The sequence below is a fragment of the Thermobia domestica genome, chromosome 13 (genome assembly GCF_964235325.1).
Source record: "Thermobia domestica chromosome 13, izTheDome1.hap1.1, whole genome shotgun sequence".
Lineage (NCBI taxonomy): Eukaryota > Metazoa > Arthropoda > Insecta > Zygentoma > Lepismatidae > Thermobia > Thermobia domestica.
This window is the reverse complement of record NC_137466.1, coordinates 61277992-61295824: the sequence shown is the minus strand read 5'-3', so window position 1 is coordinate 61295824 and position 17833 is coordinate 61277992. Positions and strand designations below refer to the sequence as shown.

General features: G+C 34.4%; 1 protein-coding gene across 1 annotated transcript in view; it reads left to right on the top strand.

Moving 5' to 3' along the window:
- Positions 1-17833, top strand: part of cyr (cypher) — a 172202-nt gene that overhangs the window by 109349 nt on the left and 45020 nt on the right. Inside the window, exons 6-7 of the mRNA XM_081737531.1 lie at positions 4473-4552; positions 9019-9165. Of these exons, the coding sequence (XP_081593657.1) occupies positions 4473-4552; positions 9019-9165 (227 nt within the window). The remainder of the gene's footprint in view (positions 1-4472; positions 4553-9018; positions 9166-17833) is intronic.

The window sequence follows — 17833 nt, the reverse complement described above, 5'->3', positions numbered from 1 at the left end:
TTGTAATATTGTTCTTACATGTTTATGTAGTATAAGTATGTTCATATAATTGATAAAAAAATGAAGAAAGAAATTAGCTTGCTTTTAAAAGCATGTTATGTTTATGTTCTTCATTCGTTATATCAGCATGCAGTATACCCTTACCAATCATATCTAATAACTGCTATACTACCAGAAAGTAGATAAGAGCTTTCTCCGAAGCTGATAAATGACACAGAAACATGGTATTTGTCATTTTGAGCGCATGAGTGTGAAAGTGACATTCAATTGCTTGCGTTCTTAATCTTTGAGGTGCTGATTTTGTTCCAGATTATAACTTCAATGCAGTGTGTGTGTGTGTGTGTGTGTATGTGTGTGTAAATATCTCGTAGTTAACTGATATCTTCATTAAACACCTGGGGTTACGGTTAATAAAAAATGGAAGGGAAAATCGAAATTGGATTTTAGAACGACTAAGAAGTATGAACAGGGGAGATAGAAGAAAGATTCTGACGTTCAAGAGATAAGTTAGGCAACATTGAAGAAAACTCGAGAAAAGTTAAACAGATCCTTGTAAATGCGCTCGATAACGAAATTATCAAGGTGCAAAGAGCACGGAAGAAACCATAAGTAACTGAAGAGATGTTTAAGAAGATGGAGAAAAGAAGAGTTAACGCCACGGACATTAATGAATACAGAAAGATGCATATTGAATTGAGAAGGGAAACTGACATAGTCAGAGAGAAGTACACGGATGCAATATGTTAAGGAATAATGGAACTTCAACGCCGTGGTAGATATGATCTGATGTATTAAAAATCACAGAAGTTGGGTGGAAGAACTAACAAAACTACACGCGCTTTTGGACTTAAATATCTACGAGGTCACGTAGTCACTGACAATCAAAATATCCTTAGGATCTGAGAGAAATAGATAAATAGTTCCTCTGGATCTATATTATCAGAAGAACTATCCAAGAGATACCGTAATTGAAGCAGAAGGAGCGGATAAAAAGTACAAAAAAGTATACTGAAAAGCGAAGTAGTATAATTTATGAAAGTTATGAGAAGGAGGATGTCCACTGGAGATATTGAAAATACCATAGGACTTGCTCAAGAAATTGGGAGATAATGCAATGTACAGACTGACTTCTTATTAACAGGAACTACCCAAATGGAGAATAGCCGACGGATTTTCTAGATGTTATAATGGTTGCATTACCTATAAAAAGCAAGCGAAGAAGTGCAGTATTCATAGAATCATTAGCCTTATTTTGCATCTGGAAAGATTATTGAGCGCATATTGAATAAGCGGTTGGAAAGTAAGATAGAAGAGATATTGGAGGAAGATCAATTTGGTTTCCAGAAAGGAAGAGGCACCAAAGATGCTACTGGGTAGATGAAAGTTATATCAGAACGAGTTCTCAACGTAAAGGAAGAATTGTATTTTTGCTTCATTGACTGGTAGAAAGCATTCGACCGAGTCAATTGTAGCAAACTTCTGAAAACACTTAAAGAAATTGGGATCAACTGGAGGGATCATCGACTCATTCGTAATCTGTACACAGGACAAATAATAAAGTTGCGCTTGAATAAAGGAGAAACCATCAGTGTGGAAATTGAGAGAGCAGTCAGACAAAGATATAGTATATCATCCCAGTTATTCAACGCTTACAATGAATGCTTAATGAAGTACTAACGGAAGTTGAAGATTTCAAAATTGGGGGACAGATCAAGAAGGTGACGTGCGCGCACGACATGGTTATTTTAGCTAGAACCGGGAAAGGACTATAGTAGATGAACAAAATAATCGACACTGGGAAACAATATGAAATGGAAATCAACATCAAAAAGTTGAAAGCGATGAGAATATCACGTGGAAACACATCCTTAAGGATCAGAGTAGAACAAAGAGAGTTTGAAGAGGTCGATCATTTCAAATATCTGGGAAGTGTTTTGACGAGACTCTTACTGCATCAAAGAGATCAAGTCAAGATTTGTTGTAGCAAAAGAGGAATTCAACAAGAAATGATTACTCCTAACATTGAACTAAGGATAAGCTGATTAAGTGCTATATATGAAGCATAGAATTGTATGGTTTAAAGACTTCAGCATTACTGAAGTTAGAGAAGAAATACTTAGAAAGCTTCCAAACATGATGATGCAAGAAGGTGGAGAAGGTAAAATGGACAGAAAGAGTAAGAAACAAAAATGTTTTAAAACGAGTAGGAGAGAAGAGGGCGCTCTTATCCAATATCCTTCCTAGAAATGCTAACTAGGTTCGACAAATCTTGCGAAGAAATTGTATTCTTCATACCGCCATAGAGAATAAATGGAAGGAAAGCGAGGAGTAGGAAAGAGAAAAACACAATTGATCGATGATTTGAAAAATAGAAGAAAATATTGGGAGTTAAAGAAGGAAGTTGAAGATCGAGAAACGTGGAAGAAATATTTCCAGATCCTAACGTAAGAGATCTCATATTAGTTCCAGGATCTCCAGAATACTTAATAATAATAATAATAATAATAATAATAATAATAATAATAATAATAATATGTTGTTGTTAATTATCACAACTACTGTCTTCGGTCGTTTTCTTAGAAATGAAGTATAAACACAAAATAATGTTACTTTGAATTTGATAGAACACACTAATGGTGGATTAATTATTAACTTCTTCACAATCAACAGAATGTACGCAACCCACAAGGTGTTCATGGAATACCATTTGCAAAATGATTAATTAAACTATGTAGTTTCAATATCATTTGTCCGTAGACTGATTAGAATAATTCCATACTGAACGACTTTGCAAGTGAACTTAACGTAGCTGTTCGTATTGTACTCAATGAGAAATCCTAAATAGATTTTTTAAATTACAATTTCTTTTTGATAAATATTTCCTTTTTAATTATTTTTAGAAACTTTGAAAGGAAGAAAAGAACCTTTTTACAGTATTTTTATATGTCCGTTATGGGTATTGTAATGTCTACAATAGCCTGTATTTAGTGAACACGAAGAGCTATGAAGAAACTGCTTAACCAGCACCACTGATGTTTTCAATGTATCTCTTGTGGCGTCTCCATAAATATATTTTGGGAGCTTCAATTTTTTCTTGAGAACGGAAAGAGGTATCGATAAACCAATCTCAAGTTTCAGGAGCAATACTCTTGATTTACCCGGCCGTTTCCGCAAAAGTCGATCTTACATGGCAGAGAAGTAATAAAATGCCGGTAATCATCCGCTGATGTAGCCAACCAGTGTCTATATAATGCTTACTTTAATGCCGCAATCGAGATGGAGGATGACTCGACAGACTGGATGTGTAATTCCATGGCATCTCACAAGTATTGAATAGGATCGAGGTCTGGAAAGTTTAGGGGCAAGTTTAGGGAGTTTAGGGAAAGTTTAGGGAGTTCGCGCAGTACTCCTCGAATCGTTCTTGCACAAGCTACAAACAGTAGCTTTTTTTAAAAGTAGATACAATGTCTTCTTAGAAGATACCATCGCATGGGGAAAGTCAAATATGATGGGGCATTCTAAGTCTGCCAGAAGATCACAGTACCAGACTCCATGAGTTCGTTTACGACCATCATGGGACGTAGCCCTTGCTATGTAAGCGTGCCATGCGTCATAATACCCGACGTTAGTAACATTTAGTGTTAACACCATGCATAGGGTTCCATCGCCTCATTGGCTTTCCGCCAAACATGCACACATGTCCATCCACCGAGTGCGGTAAACACGTATTGCGTCTTATCAGAGTCGTCCAATTCACTTGTTTGTTGCACTATGTGAATCGTTGTCGTTTGCTGAACCCGGACGAGCAGCAGGTGACGCTGAGGAGGTCTATTGGAATAGCTCAATACGTATAAGTGTATGGGATTATTTTTGAGTTGGTCACAGTTGTATTGAATAGTCAGTTGCTCCACTTGTGAGCCCTAACATTTGCTGAATGTGACGCTTACTCCGACAGTCAACATTGTTTCATTCTTTGCACCAAAAAGGGTGTCTAATTCTTTTCTTGCGAGGTTTCAAAAATATATGTACAAAATTAGAAATTAAGGACCTGGAGTGGAGAAATAGGTTAAAAATAAGGATTAGGAAGATCGTGTTTATATGAGGATCGAGACTTCACTACTAATCGAGACTAATTACGACTTTATTACATAAATACTAATTTCACATGCCAAATAGTAGTATTTCCCCATTAGAAGCTACTCTGACTTCTTATGTGTTAAGAAGCCAGATCCCTGACTGAAGTGCATTAAACACAAGCTCTTCTTTTTTTCATATTCCATTATTTGAATTAACTGAAACCTACAACGATTTTTGTTGGAATAATTTTGCATATTTCCATAGCAACAAAAGTAGTGAATAATAGGCTATTAAAAGCAGTTAAGAAAATATTGAGAAATGCTTCGCAAGAAGTGAATAATGTTGTGTGAATTCATACATAAAAATAATTGATTTCCTTTAAATGATTGTTTCAGATCAGGTAAAAAAGAAAATTTTGGGGAAGTCAAAATATCTCGGAGGGGTGAAGCCGTTAATCCTCATGGTGATAAAAGAGGTAAGTAATGATATTAGTTCATTTGATTCTCGAAGAACGTATGTGATTTGTAAGAGCTTTCTTTTTAGAATAGTTAACAGAGTTGGATTGTGTTTATATTCAAAACTAAGGTTAAATAAATGTGCTGTTTAGAGGAAACAGAGTTCATTTGTTTGTTGGCAGGTAATGTTTTCCACAGAGACTTACGAAATGTGGATCTACAATTTAACGTTGGATCTGAACAGCATCAATCGAACTCTGGTTTTTTGTACTATAGCTGGAAACGGTGGTCTGTGAACTACTATTGTGAACAGTTGAGTCTGAACATAACTTTAAGTCAGATGTGAAAGCTATGCCTTTATTTATAGACTTCGATCGATTAAATATAGTACAGTTTATTCTCTGCATTTGCTATCTAGAAATACTTTTAACACTGTAAATTCGCTTGTACACAGTAGAGAAGTCCATGTTCGATATTTTGAGCTTGTCTTTCCGATATAATTTAATATCAATACCCATATTACACATATGTTAGCCAAGCAATAGAGAGGACACTGTTTTCAGCATGCGTTAGCTTGCCTCACGCTAGAAAATTAAATGAAATCCTTAAGTTTTACGTCCCACAATTATGCCGGCTAGGCTAAAGGAGACGGTGATGATGAGAAATGAATGAAAATGGTGAAATGAAGAAAGTCGAAGAAGCCCGAGAACTGGTGCACAAATGCTTCCTTTCGGAGTTATAGGCTGCCGAAAACATGAAAATATGAACTTTAAAGATCCATAGATCCAAAACTATTGGACCTACCGTAGTCGGGTCAAGACTTCACTTAGGAACTAATACGTGCCCTATCCAAATATTCAAGTTTCAGGATTCTGCGGTACTCACGCAACAGTTTTTACAAAGGTAGTTGGTGAGTACTTCAAATTATATGCCCTTAGCCAAACTCCCTCTACAAAAATTGATGCGTGAGTACCACAGGATTTTGAAACATGTATTTTTGAATAGGGCACATATTCCTAAGTGAAGTTTTAAATTGACTATGGCAGGTCTAATAGTTTTGAAGCTATGGACCTTTAAAGTTAATTTCTTCATGTTTTCGGCAGCCTGTAACTCTGAAAGGAAGCAATTGTGCACCAAGGTTGGTCTATACTTTTTGTCTTATCTTGGTGTCAGGAATCCCCTCCTAAACGTTCTCAGTGTTGTTTTGAAATACCCTATATATATACAGGGTGAACGGTAACTATGTAGGAAAACTTGGACGGGTGATAGTACATCTAAAAAGAAGCAAAAAGAAAGTCCTAGTGAACATGGGAGAAATTCCGTCCTGTTTACGAGTGACAGAGTATCAAAAGCGTGGGAATATGAACTTCAGAGGCCAACAGCTTTAAAACAATATATCGTACAGAGTGCGGTTAAAAACGTCTTAGAAAGTCATACCTACTCTATTGAAAAATGCATGTTTGACAACGCATTTATGTGTGCGCACGGTATTAACAACGTGTGACACTTCTTTCTTTTACAGCATGTCCGAGAATCCCTCAGTTCCTTTGGGGAATCCCGTGCGCACGTATAGCTGCCTTTTCAAACATGCATTTTTCAATAGAGTAGATATGACTTTCTAAGTGACGATCATAACCGCGCTCTCTACGATGTATTGTTTTTAAGATGTTTGCCTCTGAAGTTCATGTTTCCACGCTTTCGACACTCTGTCACTCCTAAATGGGACGGAATTTCCCCCATGTTCAATAGGACTTTTTTTGCTTCTTTTTAGATGTACTATTAGCCGTCCAAGTTTGTCCACGTAGTTCCGTTCACTCTATATATGCGATGTCATGTATGCGAGTGTTTAAGTGTCAAAGCACTTCAGCGAGAGACGCGAGAACTTTAATGATGATGAAAAATTAGGTCGTCTTGTCACAGCAATAGAGGAAAATGTCGCGAAAATGAGTGACATTGTCTGAAAAGAACCCAGGCTCAGCACTTGAATGACACCAAATATGGTGAACATCGATAAGAAGTCTGTCCACGCAATTCTGCATGACCATTTCAACATGCACAAATTTTGCGCTAAAATGGTACCAAAAACCTCACGCAGGAACAGAAAGATATCTGGAAGCACATGAGCAGTGAGTGACACAATGGAACGCCTGGAAGCAGAACCGGATTTGTTTTTAAAAAAATCCTCACTGATGACAGGACGTGGATCTTTTAATATGATCCTGAAATGAAAAGGCAATCTATGCATTGGAAAACTGCCTCACATTGCGAATGAAAAATGCACGCAAAAGCAAATTGAAAGTGAATGTCATCGGTTCTTTGATAATGATCTGCTCATGATTGAGTACTGTCAGCAGCGATGCAACTAGACTAGTTGTCGCCCAGGGAAAGAACTCACCTTAGTGACCCTCCGCCCCGTGACCAACGAAACCAAACCGCTACTCGACTACACCTGGTATTTGTATGACACAGTAAGTCTCCTATTCCGTTTTTTCTTCAAATGGTAAAACTTGATTTCAAAACTGCAGTACATAATTTAAATTTTAGTACAAAGCACCAAACTAATTAGTATTTTATTGCCAAATAATCTGAGAGTAGCATGCTTGACATATTTTTGTAGTCTTATCATAATAACTGCAAATTAGAATGTTTTTGAAATTATATCGGGATGTGCATATGTGTAGAATGAATCAATAGTCTGTTGCTTTAGAACAGAATATTTAATTATGACAAACAGTCAAGCTGTTGTCTCAAGTCCTACTTGGACATTGTGTAAATCACTTCAATCGATGTAAGTTAAATGAAAGCAAAAAGCTGGAACTAAAATTTAACTTTGAGGGTTGTTTTGGGTGCAAAGGTTTTTAGAATGTCCTCAAAAACTAGCTTTAAAGCTAACTTTTACTCTATGGATATGATCCTAAGATTGGTGAGTACTTTTTTATGACCTTTATTTTGCTAAAACTCCTTTCCTTGCCTTATAGTGAAAAAATAAATATTTGCCCAGTTTTGCACCCCATCAATCCGGCGCCAGGGGTACAAGCTCCGTCTGCCCCCTCCCATAGTTACGTCACTGACTGTCAGGTCATACAATGAATAAGGAGTATTATCAGCAGGTTTTGATGAAGCTGCGAAAACGCGTGAGAAAAAAGGGCACTATTGTGAAAGAACAATGAATGGATTGTGTGTCATGACAATACTCCTTTACATACTGCTTTGACCGTTAATCAGTTTCTTGCAGCTAAGAAGATTCAAGTGTTGGAATACCTACCTTATTCGCCGGACTTCCTACCGTGCATTCTTTCTTTTTCGGAAATGCAATCCGTCCTCAAGGGAACTCATTTTCAGACTGTGGAAGAGGTGAAGCAAAAAACGGCAGCTGGAGGGTGAAACCTGATGATTTCCATAAGTGATTCCAATAATTGAAACTTCGTACGAAAACATGTATAAAGAGATGGAGGGGAGGGTAGTATATTGAAGAGGATCACCTTTAATAAGTATGCGACAATAAGCTGTATTTTTGGCACCAGTACCGTTATTTTTTAGCCAGACCTCGCACGACTACATTCGTCTTGTTGTTCAACGTCCTTCTAACTACTAGCAGCATCCTCTTCAGGCACTACGATCATCCTTCCCTGTACAACATCCTGTGTGCTGAAACCTTTCTAAGATCAGCATGGCGCCTACACACTCTGTAGTGCGAATCTGACGATGTATAGGAGATCTTGTTAAGTGCGTTTCCACTGGTGTACTTTTCGCAAGATCAATCAGCAAGTTTTCACCAGTGTATTTGAACTACTAATCAGGAATGTCCATCACCCTAAAGAGTTGGGTGTAATTCACAAATTTATCATTTCCCCTCCCCAAAGTAACCGTTTCTCATCAAATTATCTCTTACAATTACCCTTCTGCACCCGAATTTACCATTTCCCAGTGTCTTTGTACTGTTTTCAATGAAAAGTTATGTCCTACCAAATATTATCATGGGCACAATCTTCATCCTGAAAATCACTTGTAGACACTCCTACTACTAATAACTATATTCATATTGGGAATATTCCTTTATCCATAAACAATTAGGGCATTAGGTGATAAATCAAATAATATTAAATCAATCTTTAATTCTGATAAAAGTATATAGTACGAGTTTTACAGTTTGAAGACAAACTTGATACTTCTCTAGTTTACTTATAATGGCTATAAATTTAATATTATTTTTTAAAAAATTTATTTAAAACATATGAATATAATCTCTCTTTTCCTTAGAAGGAGTGAACAATTTAAGTATGATTGCTGAGAAGTTAGAATGAAATATACTCTGTTTATGCCAGAGAGAACTGTACTGAAATTTGTCCATTCCTTCCAGAATTATTTATAAACGAATATACAGTATATGAATGTATATATGCATATTAGCAACTGTACATGTAACTCTAAAGAAAATAGTTAATTCTTTATTGCCTAAATTATAACGTTTTATTTAACTTCACAGGATCTGCAAGACTTCATGCATTGTCAGAACATGTTATGTCGTGGATGGAAGTCACTGGATCCCGTGATACTAGCTCTGCAGGAATTATGAAGCCAACTGTCCTTGTGGGAGAAGAGACAACCATGATGATCAAAACAAAACAACCAGGTAAAAATTATCTTTCATGAGCTGTTACGCCAGGTTGTTTTCTTATCTTCTTCCAATAAAAGACAATTGTCTCGGGAAGAAATCCTAGTGGTACAATTTGCTTTTTTGTTGGTCATAAGTGGTCGGGTAAGCTTCATCATTGACCCAACCTTTTCTTCTCTTCAGACATAGCAATTTCCAAAATGATCTTCATATAGGTTAAGCTCAACTTGTCACATTTTCATTTTATTTTCTTAGCTACAATTCACGTTTGTGTAAGAATATGATGGAGCGTATATGGGAGTATAGGACATATACCCTAGGGCCTGCGGTGGCTCGGGTGTGCTGGGTCCCTGGTTTGTGCCAAGTTAATTTTATGAAATATATAGGATTTTATGGTGGACAAACACCATGTGAGATAGGTGTACTCTATTTGTTCTAAATGGTCGAGCACCTAAAATTCTAACATTAAATCACTACATTTCTGTCACTGTGTTGTGTTAGTGAGTTTCGTGAGTGCTATGACTGCTACATCTGTTGGAACATCACGTCGTTACTAGGTTTATATCATTGTCCAACGTGGGTTCATGCCGCATTCAATAAGAACACATCTAGAGTCATTTCATTATGCATAGTTCAAATATTGTAATTTGAATAAACAAGTTACAAGTATTAAGAGGCCCATGCTTGAACGTGTTTGGGAAGAGATACACCATCATGTCAATATGTATCGTGTTACCCATTATGTACACATTAAAATCTATAGATGTTAGCAAAAGAAGTTGATTTCTTCTTTCGCTAGACACTGAATTTACAAAAGTGAGTAGAGTAGTTTGATTTGCCAATTACCTTTCTTCTCCATTTTGAAAACGAAAAGAAAATAACGGAATGTTTCGTGTGCTGCTGGGACACTATATTGATTTTTGTAAAATTATAATAATGAACTCGCATTTCCCTGATATTTCTAATAATTTTGCAACTAAGTAACTAACAACAATAATAAACAATATAAATAAAATATTTGTTTAGTATTTTTAGGTGTATCTCATTTTCTCTTATCTTCTTTTCGTTTTTCTCAATTTGACTTAGCTTTAATAAAATGAATGTCACAAAGACAATATAATTTTATATATAAAATGTTTGTTTGTATTATATTTGTCCGTTATACAAATTCACACAATTGGCTTGGCATTCTTCTAAGTAACTGTATCGAAAAGATCGAAGCCTGAAAAGACCGTAGATTATTTAGAATTTGTGTGTATGTGTGTTATAAGGGGAAAAGAGGGAAATTCAGAAGGGAAGATGTTGGTTGGTTTAAATAGTACAAAATAGTATGTTTCACGAGGTCCTTTTATTAGGAAAATGAAAGTATGTATGTAAACTCATTTTTAGAAACAAGTTTATATACACATATGGCACAATCTGGAAAAAATGGTGTGAGGATAACGTCCCTAAGGCTGAGAAGGAGGTGACGTGCAAAAATAATCGGAAATGGCCATTAATGTCATTGAAGTAAATAGTGAAACTCCTGGTGCCGTCTAAGTCTAAATTCAGCTCCCATCGATGTGGGGGGGGGGGGGGGTAGAAGAGACGAAAAATAAAATGTCTAAAATGACCGTCACCAGTATCGAATCCATACTTAATGAAGTCTCTAATTTGATTGTTGACAGCTCCGATAATAATCAAGGCCACGTTTAAGCGTGTATGTGAGGTAGACTGGAACTTGACTTGCGCGTCAAAGGCATTGCCTGTCATAATTTATTACAGTCAGTTCTTATTTTCAAATATTGTGGATAAACATTATTCTTCCCGTATGAAGCCAGACACTTCTGCTAGTATGTATATATATATATATATATATATATATATATATATATATATATATATATATATATATATATATATATATATATATTCCGTTAGTCGCCAGATGAACTCTCCTATCTTCAATAAACTTAGCATAGTAATAAACCTGGCCATTCTTATAAAGTGAAGATCGTCAATTCCTGGATTATGGAACAACAAAGTCGTTAATTTCGGACCTAATCAATTTTTTTTAAACTCTTCGTTATGCATGGGTAATATTTTCATGCACAGACCTTTAGTTTCCGTCTTATGGGCTATGGACCATGAAATTTTAGAAAAAAAAAATAATCAAAAAGTCATCTCACCCACTCATCTGGTCTAATGAGTAGCGTGTGTGTCTTTCGTGCACGTGATCCCGTGTTCGATTCTCAATGTTGAAGCACAAAAAAAAAAAAATGATTTCATAATCATTACGTTAATCGTCCGTGTCCTTTAGCCCAAAGAGCATAACTATGGAACATTAAAGTAAAAATATTAATAATAATAATAATAATAATAATAATAATAATAATAATAATAATAATAATAATAATAATAATAATAATAATAATAATAATTTTTACTGAAAAAGAAATGCTCGAAACCAAGGGCGCCCATCAGGGGGGAAAGGTGGGGCGCTCGTCCCACCTGTAGAGAAAATTGTGCTTCGGAAGATCGAAAACCCAATAGATATTTTAGAATAGTTACCGCAAAATTTGAGACTACATTTAAAATGTCGCTTATACTTGCCCTCCCTTGGAAACTCCGACATGGGCGCCCTTGCTCGAAACGTCCTACATGAAATTGTCCGAGCTTCCTCAAACTTAGCACCGTGATAGACCTTGACCTGCTTAGTACGCATGCGAAATATTTTTCTGTACAGACATTTAGTTCCCGAGTTATGGACCATGAAATTTGGGGTTTAGATTTAGTCAGTTTTTTTGCAAAATATTCTCTAATTCATATTTAGAATTAAACAACATGGGACAAACCTATTAAACGTTAATTTGAGTCGTAAAGAAGTAAACAATGAGATGGTTTATTACTATGTCGTAAATGCAGTCTTTATAACAAAGAGTTGCTAAAGTCAATGAAGGGCGAATTTTTCCGCGATAGGACAAGTTATTAACTACTTCTTTCAGCTACAATTTTACTACTAATTCGAACAAGCAAACTAAAGTAGTAGATAACTGAAGTATTTTTTTTCATTATTAACCTACTAGTGCATAGCGGTCAATATATTGGATGCTAGACAAGTCCATTGATTTCAAACATAATGCTAGAAATTCGAGGGAACTTTGTTTCTCACATGCTGTGACCATAACGTTGGTCAATGCGTTTGAAGAAGCAAAAATGAACTTCTGTAGTTTAGCTGTGACTCACATAGCATAAGTAAAATGTTGTAACTGTTATTATTATTATTATTATTATTATTATTATTATTATTATTATTATTATTATTATTATTATTATTATTGATTTTATTATTTGTTAAGTTATATTCATATTGTCTTTGAGTTAGAAGTTCAGAGAGCACATACGATTATAGAGTTTGGCTCACGAACCTCTGCCGCGATTCTAATTCATCGTTTGCGTCAATCACGGCAGAGATTCGTGAGCTAAGCTGTACGTGAATTTTATTTCTGTGATATCATGGTCTTCATAGACATTATTTTAGCACATCTAGCACATTATTTTTACAATTTGAGTATCTGTGTGACGATTTATATCAAAAGTATACTTTAGAACTTCGTAACAAACTTTTTAACTTATGATTCTGTTATTGCTGAATATTCGCCTGGTTTTGAATGTTTATTGAAGATATTCTTCTTGGTGAGGAAATGAAGTAGGTTTCATTGTAAGGGAAAAAAATTAGGAAGAATTTCAAGCTAAAAAATTGAACTATGAATATATTTTGATTAAAGGATTGAATCTACGTTAAAACGGTTGAATGAAACAAAGAAATTATTAAAATCATTACATTGTAAAATGAACTGAAATGAAATCTTTGAGTTTTACGTCCCACGGTTATGCCGGTTAGGCTAAAGGAGACGGTGATTATGAGAAATGAATGAAATGGTGGAATGAAGAAAGTGGGAGGAAACGGGAGAACCCCGAGAAAACCCACGCACACGGTGTGAACCAGGGACCCCATGCACCAGAGGTGAACGCTCTACCACTGAGCCACCGCGGCCCCCATTACATTGTACTAAAGGAAAAATCTCATAAACATGTATAAAGATTCCATAATTTCGAATTGTTTCGTGAAAATAAATAAAAAAAAGAACAAACTTAACCCAGTTTTGATACTTCCAAACAACATTCCCTTCCAGCGCCAGAGACTATTTTGTAGTTCAGAAAATTCATACAGATGTGTACGAAGCTACTTGTGAATGCAATATCAATAGTGATCGCATATGTTGTACGAGTGAACTCAATGTGAAATCAACAATCAAGAAACACAAAAGGGATGAAAAAGTAACGATGCATCAATATTAGGCTTATTTAAATCGGAAATTTAAAGAAATAAGTTTAAAGCATTTATTTATTCATTCATTGGCCACCTATTACAGGTAAAGAACATCGCAATTTACAATAGACTTACACAATTACAAGCTTTATAAATATTTAGACACACAACAAAACAAAAGAGAGAAAGTTAAAAGTGAAAATTAAAAATAAATATATAATTATTAGTACAAACATGGGAAAACACGAGCAAGGAGTACAGTTGTAGTGATTCTATCAGTAAGACATGCAAATATATAAATAGATCCTTGTAAAGGCTATAAACTCAGCCCCTCACGACACAAATGAAAGAAAATCAAGCAGAGTATAACCGGAATATAAATATCCCAAATGTAAAGGATTAAATAATTTCGGACAAAAAGCCTGAAACACAGGCACAAATGATTCAACGCAATTAAAATACTCCTTTACTTAAAACGCCATAATCAATGTCGGATTGGAATTAAAAATCTCTCATAATTAGAGACCGGATGTTAGGCAAAATGCCTATTCTTTAATATTAAAGATATGATCAAAAATAACGGTTTAAAGTGTATATGGGGAGTTATAGTTTCAATTTAAGCCAATTTTATTTTGCCTATTTCGCTCATTCCTGCCTAAATAATTGCTTCAGCGCTTAATGTTGCCTATTTTGTGTATTTTCTTCAAAATAAAGTTTATTGTTGAAAATATATATAATATAGTATTTCAAGAAAGGATTCTGCCCCTTCCAAGAAATATAAATGCTGTCTCTAGTGATAAGACTTAGGGATTTAGGATTTAGATTTCTGGGCTTTTGGCATCTAAGGCCATATAGCCCGTCACGGTTGAGGAATGACGTCCCTCGGCGAGCACACTATCCGGAGAAAGAGAAGGAAGGAAGCGGCCTGGGACCTATAAGTTAGGTACCACCCCGACATTTGCCTGGTGTGAATGAGGAAAACCCAGGAAAATCTCATTTCAGGCTGTCCTGAAAAATCGTTTTACACATTTAGAACGAGTGCCCCTACCGGGAATCGAACCCAGGGTGTAGTGATAAGATGTCGTAAAACTTTGGACTGCGATATGTACTGATAAAGTGCTATTAAACTTTGGACTGCGATATTTACTGATAAAGTGCTATTAAACTTTGGACTGGTGTGTGTACTGATAAAGTGTATAAAATTTGGACTATTATGTATCGTGATAAAGTGCTGTAGAAAATGTATTTACCAAATATATATGTAATGCATGTCAAACTTCGTTTTTATATATACAGTAAAAGAAGATATTAACAAACAGGTATGTTTCTGTATTCTTGGAACATTATCTATTATTTAAATTTATTTTTTGATTATATTGAGTATTTATCTTCAGTATTTCGAGGTACATTTTAGTGTCTATTTTTTAAATTGTAAGTGCCTACTTGACTGCCTATTTTCCAGGTTTTTAATGCCTAAACATCCGGCCTCTACTTATAATCAATGATTACCTTTAAAGATTTTTACATAAATTGAAAAGACATAGCTAAATCTAAGTCCACATTTTCTTGTACCTGCTTGCTATATAATCGACAAATTCTTATAATAGGCGAATTTGAATGTGGCATAGTTTTAGAATTGTTACAAATAAAAGGTAGTTGATTTCTTAATCTTTTGGACGATGTATTAAAATTCAGTAGCCTTAGACGTTTCGAACTGTCGACAATTCCAATCACTAATTCGTAAAGGAAAATCAACTATGAGTGCTCATGTCTAATTGCCAGTAAACCACAATCAAAAATACTCAGAAGGGTTTGATACGATACCTTAACTTCATAAGAACTAATATTAAAAACCTTATAATAAAGGTATTTCAAAAAAATATTTTGGATATGTTCAACTTTATTAATATAAAGTTTATTGTAAGGAGTCCAGACTATAGAGGCATAATTAAGTCTAATTCTGACAAGGGTGTTAAATATAGTTATTAAAACATGAAAATTGTGGAAATCTCTGGTGTTTCTTATTACCGTATGAATCATACATGCGCATTAAAAGATGACATTACTGATGAGAATTCTCAAATTATTTACCTCTTGGCATCTTTTGATATTTAAGTTATTGATCTTATAATCAAAATAAATGGGATATTTTCTTCCTGAAAATGTGATTGCGATACATTTATTGATATTGAAATGCAGTTTATTTTCAAGACTCCAGTGAGAACATCTATTTAAATCATCTTATAGCTTCTAAACATCATTTGCCTGTCTTATTTGTCTATACAGTTTCATATCGTCGGCGTACAACAAACAGTCTGAATATTTCAGAATAGACAGCAAATGATTGATAAATAACACAAAAGGTCTTAGGTTAGATCCTTGCAGCACGTCTGAGTAAACATGAAATAAAAGAGATCTTTGATTATTGAAAATCACATATTGTTTTATTTCTTTTAGGTAAGATGAAATCAATAGAAGTAATTATTCTGAAAACCCGAAACTAGACAATTTCGTAACTAATATATTGTGATCCAGTCTGTCGAAAACTTCTGAGAAAATCTCTGTAAATTATATCAACTGAATGATTGTTATTGAGGAAATTCAATATAAGTTGAACAAAGCTAACAAATTTGTAACTATTGATTTCCTGAGATGAAAACCATGTTGATATATTGATATATACGGTTTAACATGGTTAAGAATTTTACTAGAAAGGATATGTGCAAAAACTTCAGCTTTTGCAGAAATTAAGGAGATTGGTCTGCTGAAGGATTTCCTTTCTTAAATATAGAACGAACCTTGCTAATTTTCCAAACATCTGGATAGAAAGAATTTTCAATAGATATGACCTTGAGGTATCTTCAGAACCTCTCCGCATCCTTTAATAATGTACACTCATGTCCAACTAGGAATATAATTTAATAACGAATTCGCCCGGTATTCCTTATAATGTTAGTATGTGTATAATCGACAAAGACATGTATGTGGCAAATTTTACGTTAAAAGAGCAGTAAATAAGAACAATAAAACGAAAATAAAACTTTCTTCTCCATTTAGCAAGATTTTGTTTTACTCATTCTAATTTTCGTATTTATAATTCTTTCCCTATGAAATTTACCACAAATATACATTTCCCTATTATACACATAGTATCAGTATTAAAAGTGCCCTGCAACATCATTATCAAATTATATTCTTACAAGAAGACAGTTATAGATGTGCGACAATCATTTTGGACATGAGTGTACATAGGAATTAAATCGGGACCAGAGGATTTAGATGATTTTAAGTTTTTAATAGCATTTACATAATCTTGTTCAGAAATGGAAATGGCCATTAGACAATTTGGCTCATTTAAGATGTGAGAATAATATCCATCATAAGTTGGAAGACATGAAGAGTAAACACTTTTGAAATATTGAACAGAATCAAAAGTATTTGATTGTTATGTATTAAATGACTAACTTCTAAATTATTACCTTTTTACTCTCAAAATAATTCCAAAAGCATTTAGGATTTCTCTTTAAATCATTTTTTTTTTTGATTTCCTTATATATAGTTTCTACGCTCTATTAATAGAGTTTTAGCTCGTTTTCGTAACACTTTAAATCTGTTCAAATAATAAATTGAAACATACTTATGTTTTCTATAGTAATCTTTTTTTTTTGTAGTATACTAACAATTTCCGACGCAATCCACCAGGGGTGATGATGCTTTTTGAATATTTTCTTCTTGGGTATAAACCTATCAATAATGACATTTAAAATAATATAAAATCATCCTTACCTTGCATTAACATCCTTTATTGCAAGTAATTTTGTCTAGTTCTGTTCCCTTAAAGAACTATATAAATTGAGGAAATTAGCTTTACCAAAATTATATGGCAATTCTAGTAGTATGTTTAATACGGAAAATAGTGTTAATGAGGAACAACTGGGAATTTAATGATGGAGGATGTTTATTTTCTTCTAATAGATGACACATATCCCTAGATACGTTAACTTCCAACTTAAGTCAAGAGTTTTACCATACATACTCTTTACTGAGTTCAATGATCATAAATTATGAAATGACAAGTTATACATTATAAGTTTGTCAAGTAGTTACAGATAACGTCACTACGTAAGAAATCAAACGAAAAGTCTATAATAGAGGGAATATTAAAATCACCAATCATCATAATACTATGAAATTGTATATCGTCTATTTCTTCAATTGTTTGAAAAAATTCTCCTCCTGGGTATTTGGCGGAAAATATATAATAATGACAAAATTATTTAGTTATTATTTTAACTTTTATACATAGTGCTTCAATGCTATGTCTGTTGGGACTTCGGTAACACTATAAGCTTTTAAAATCGCTATAAGTGCACT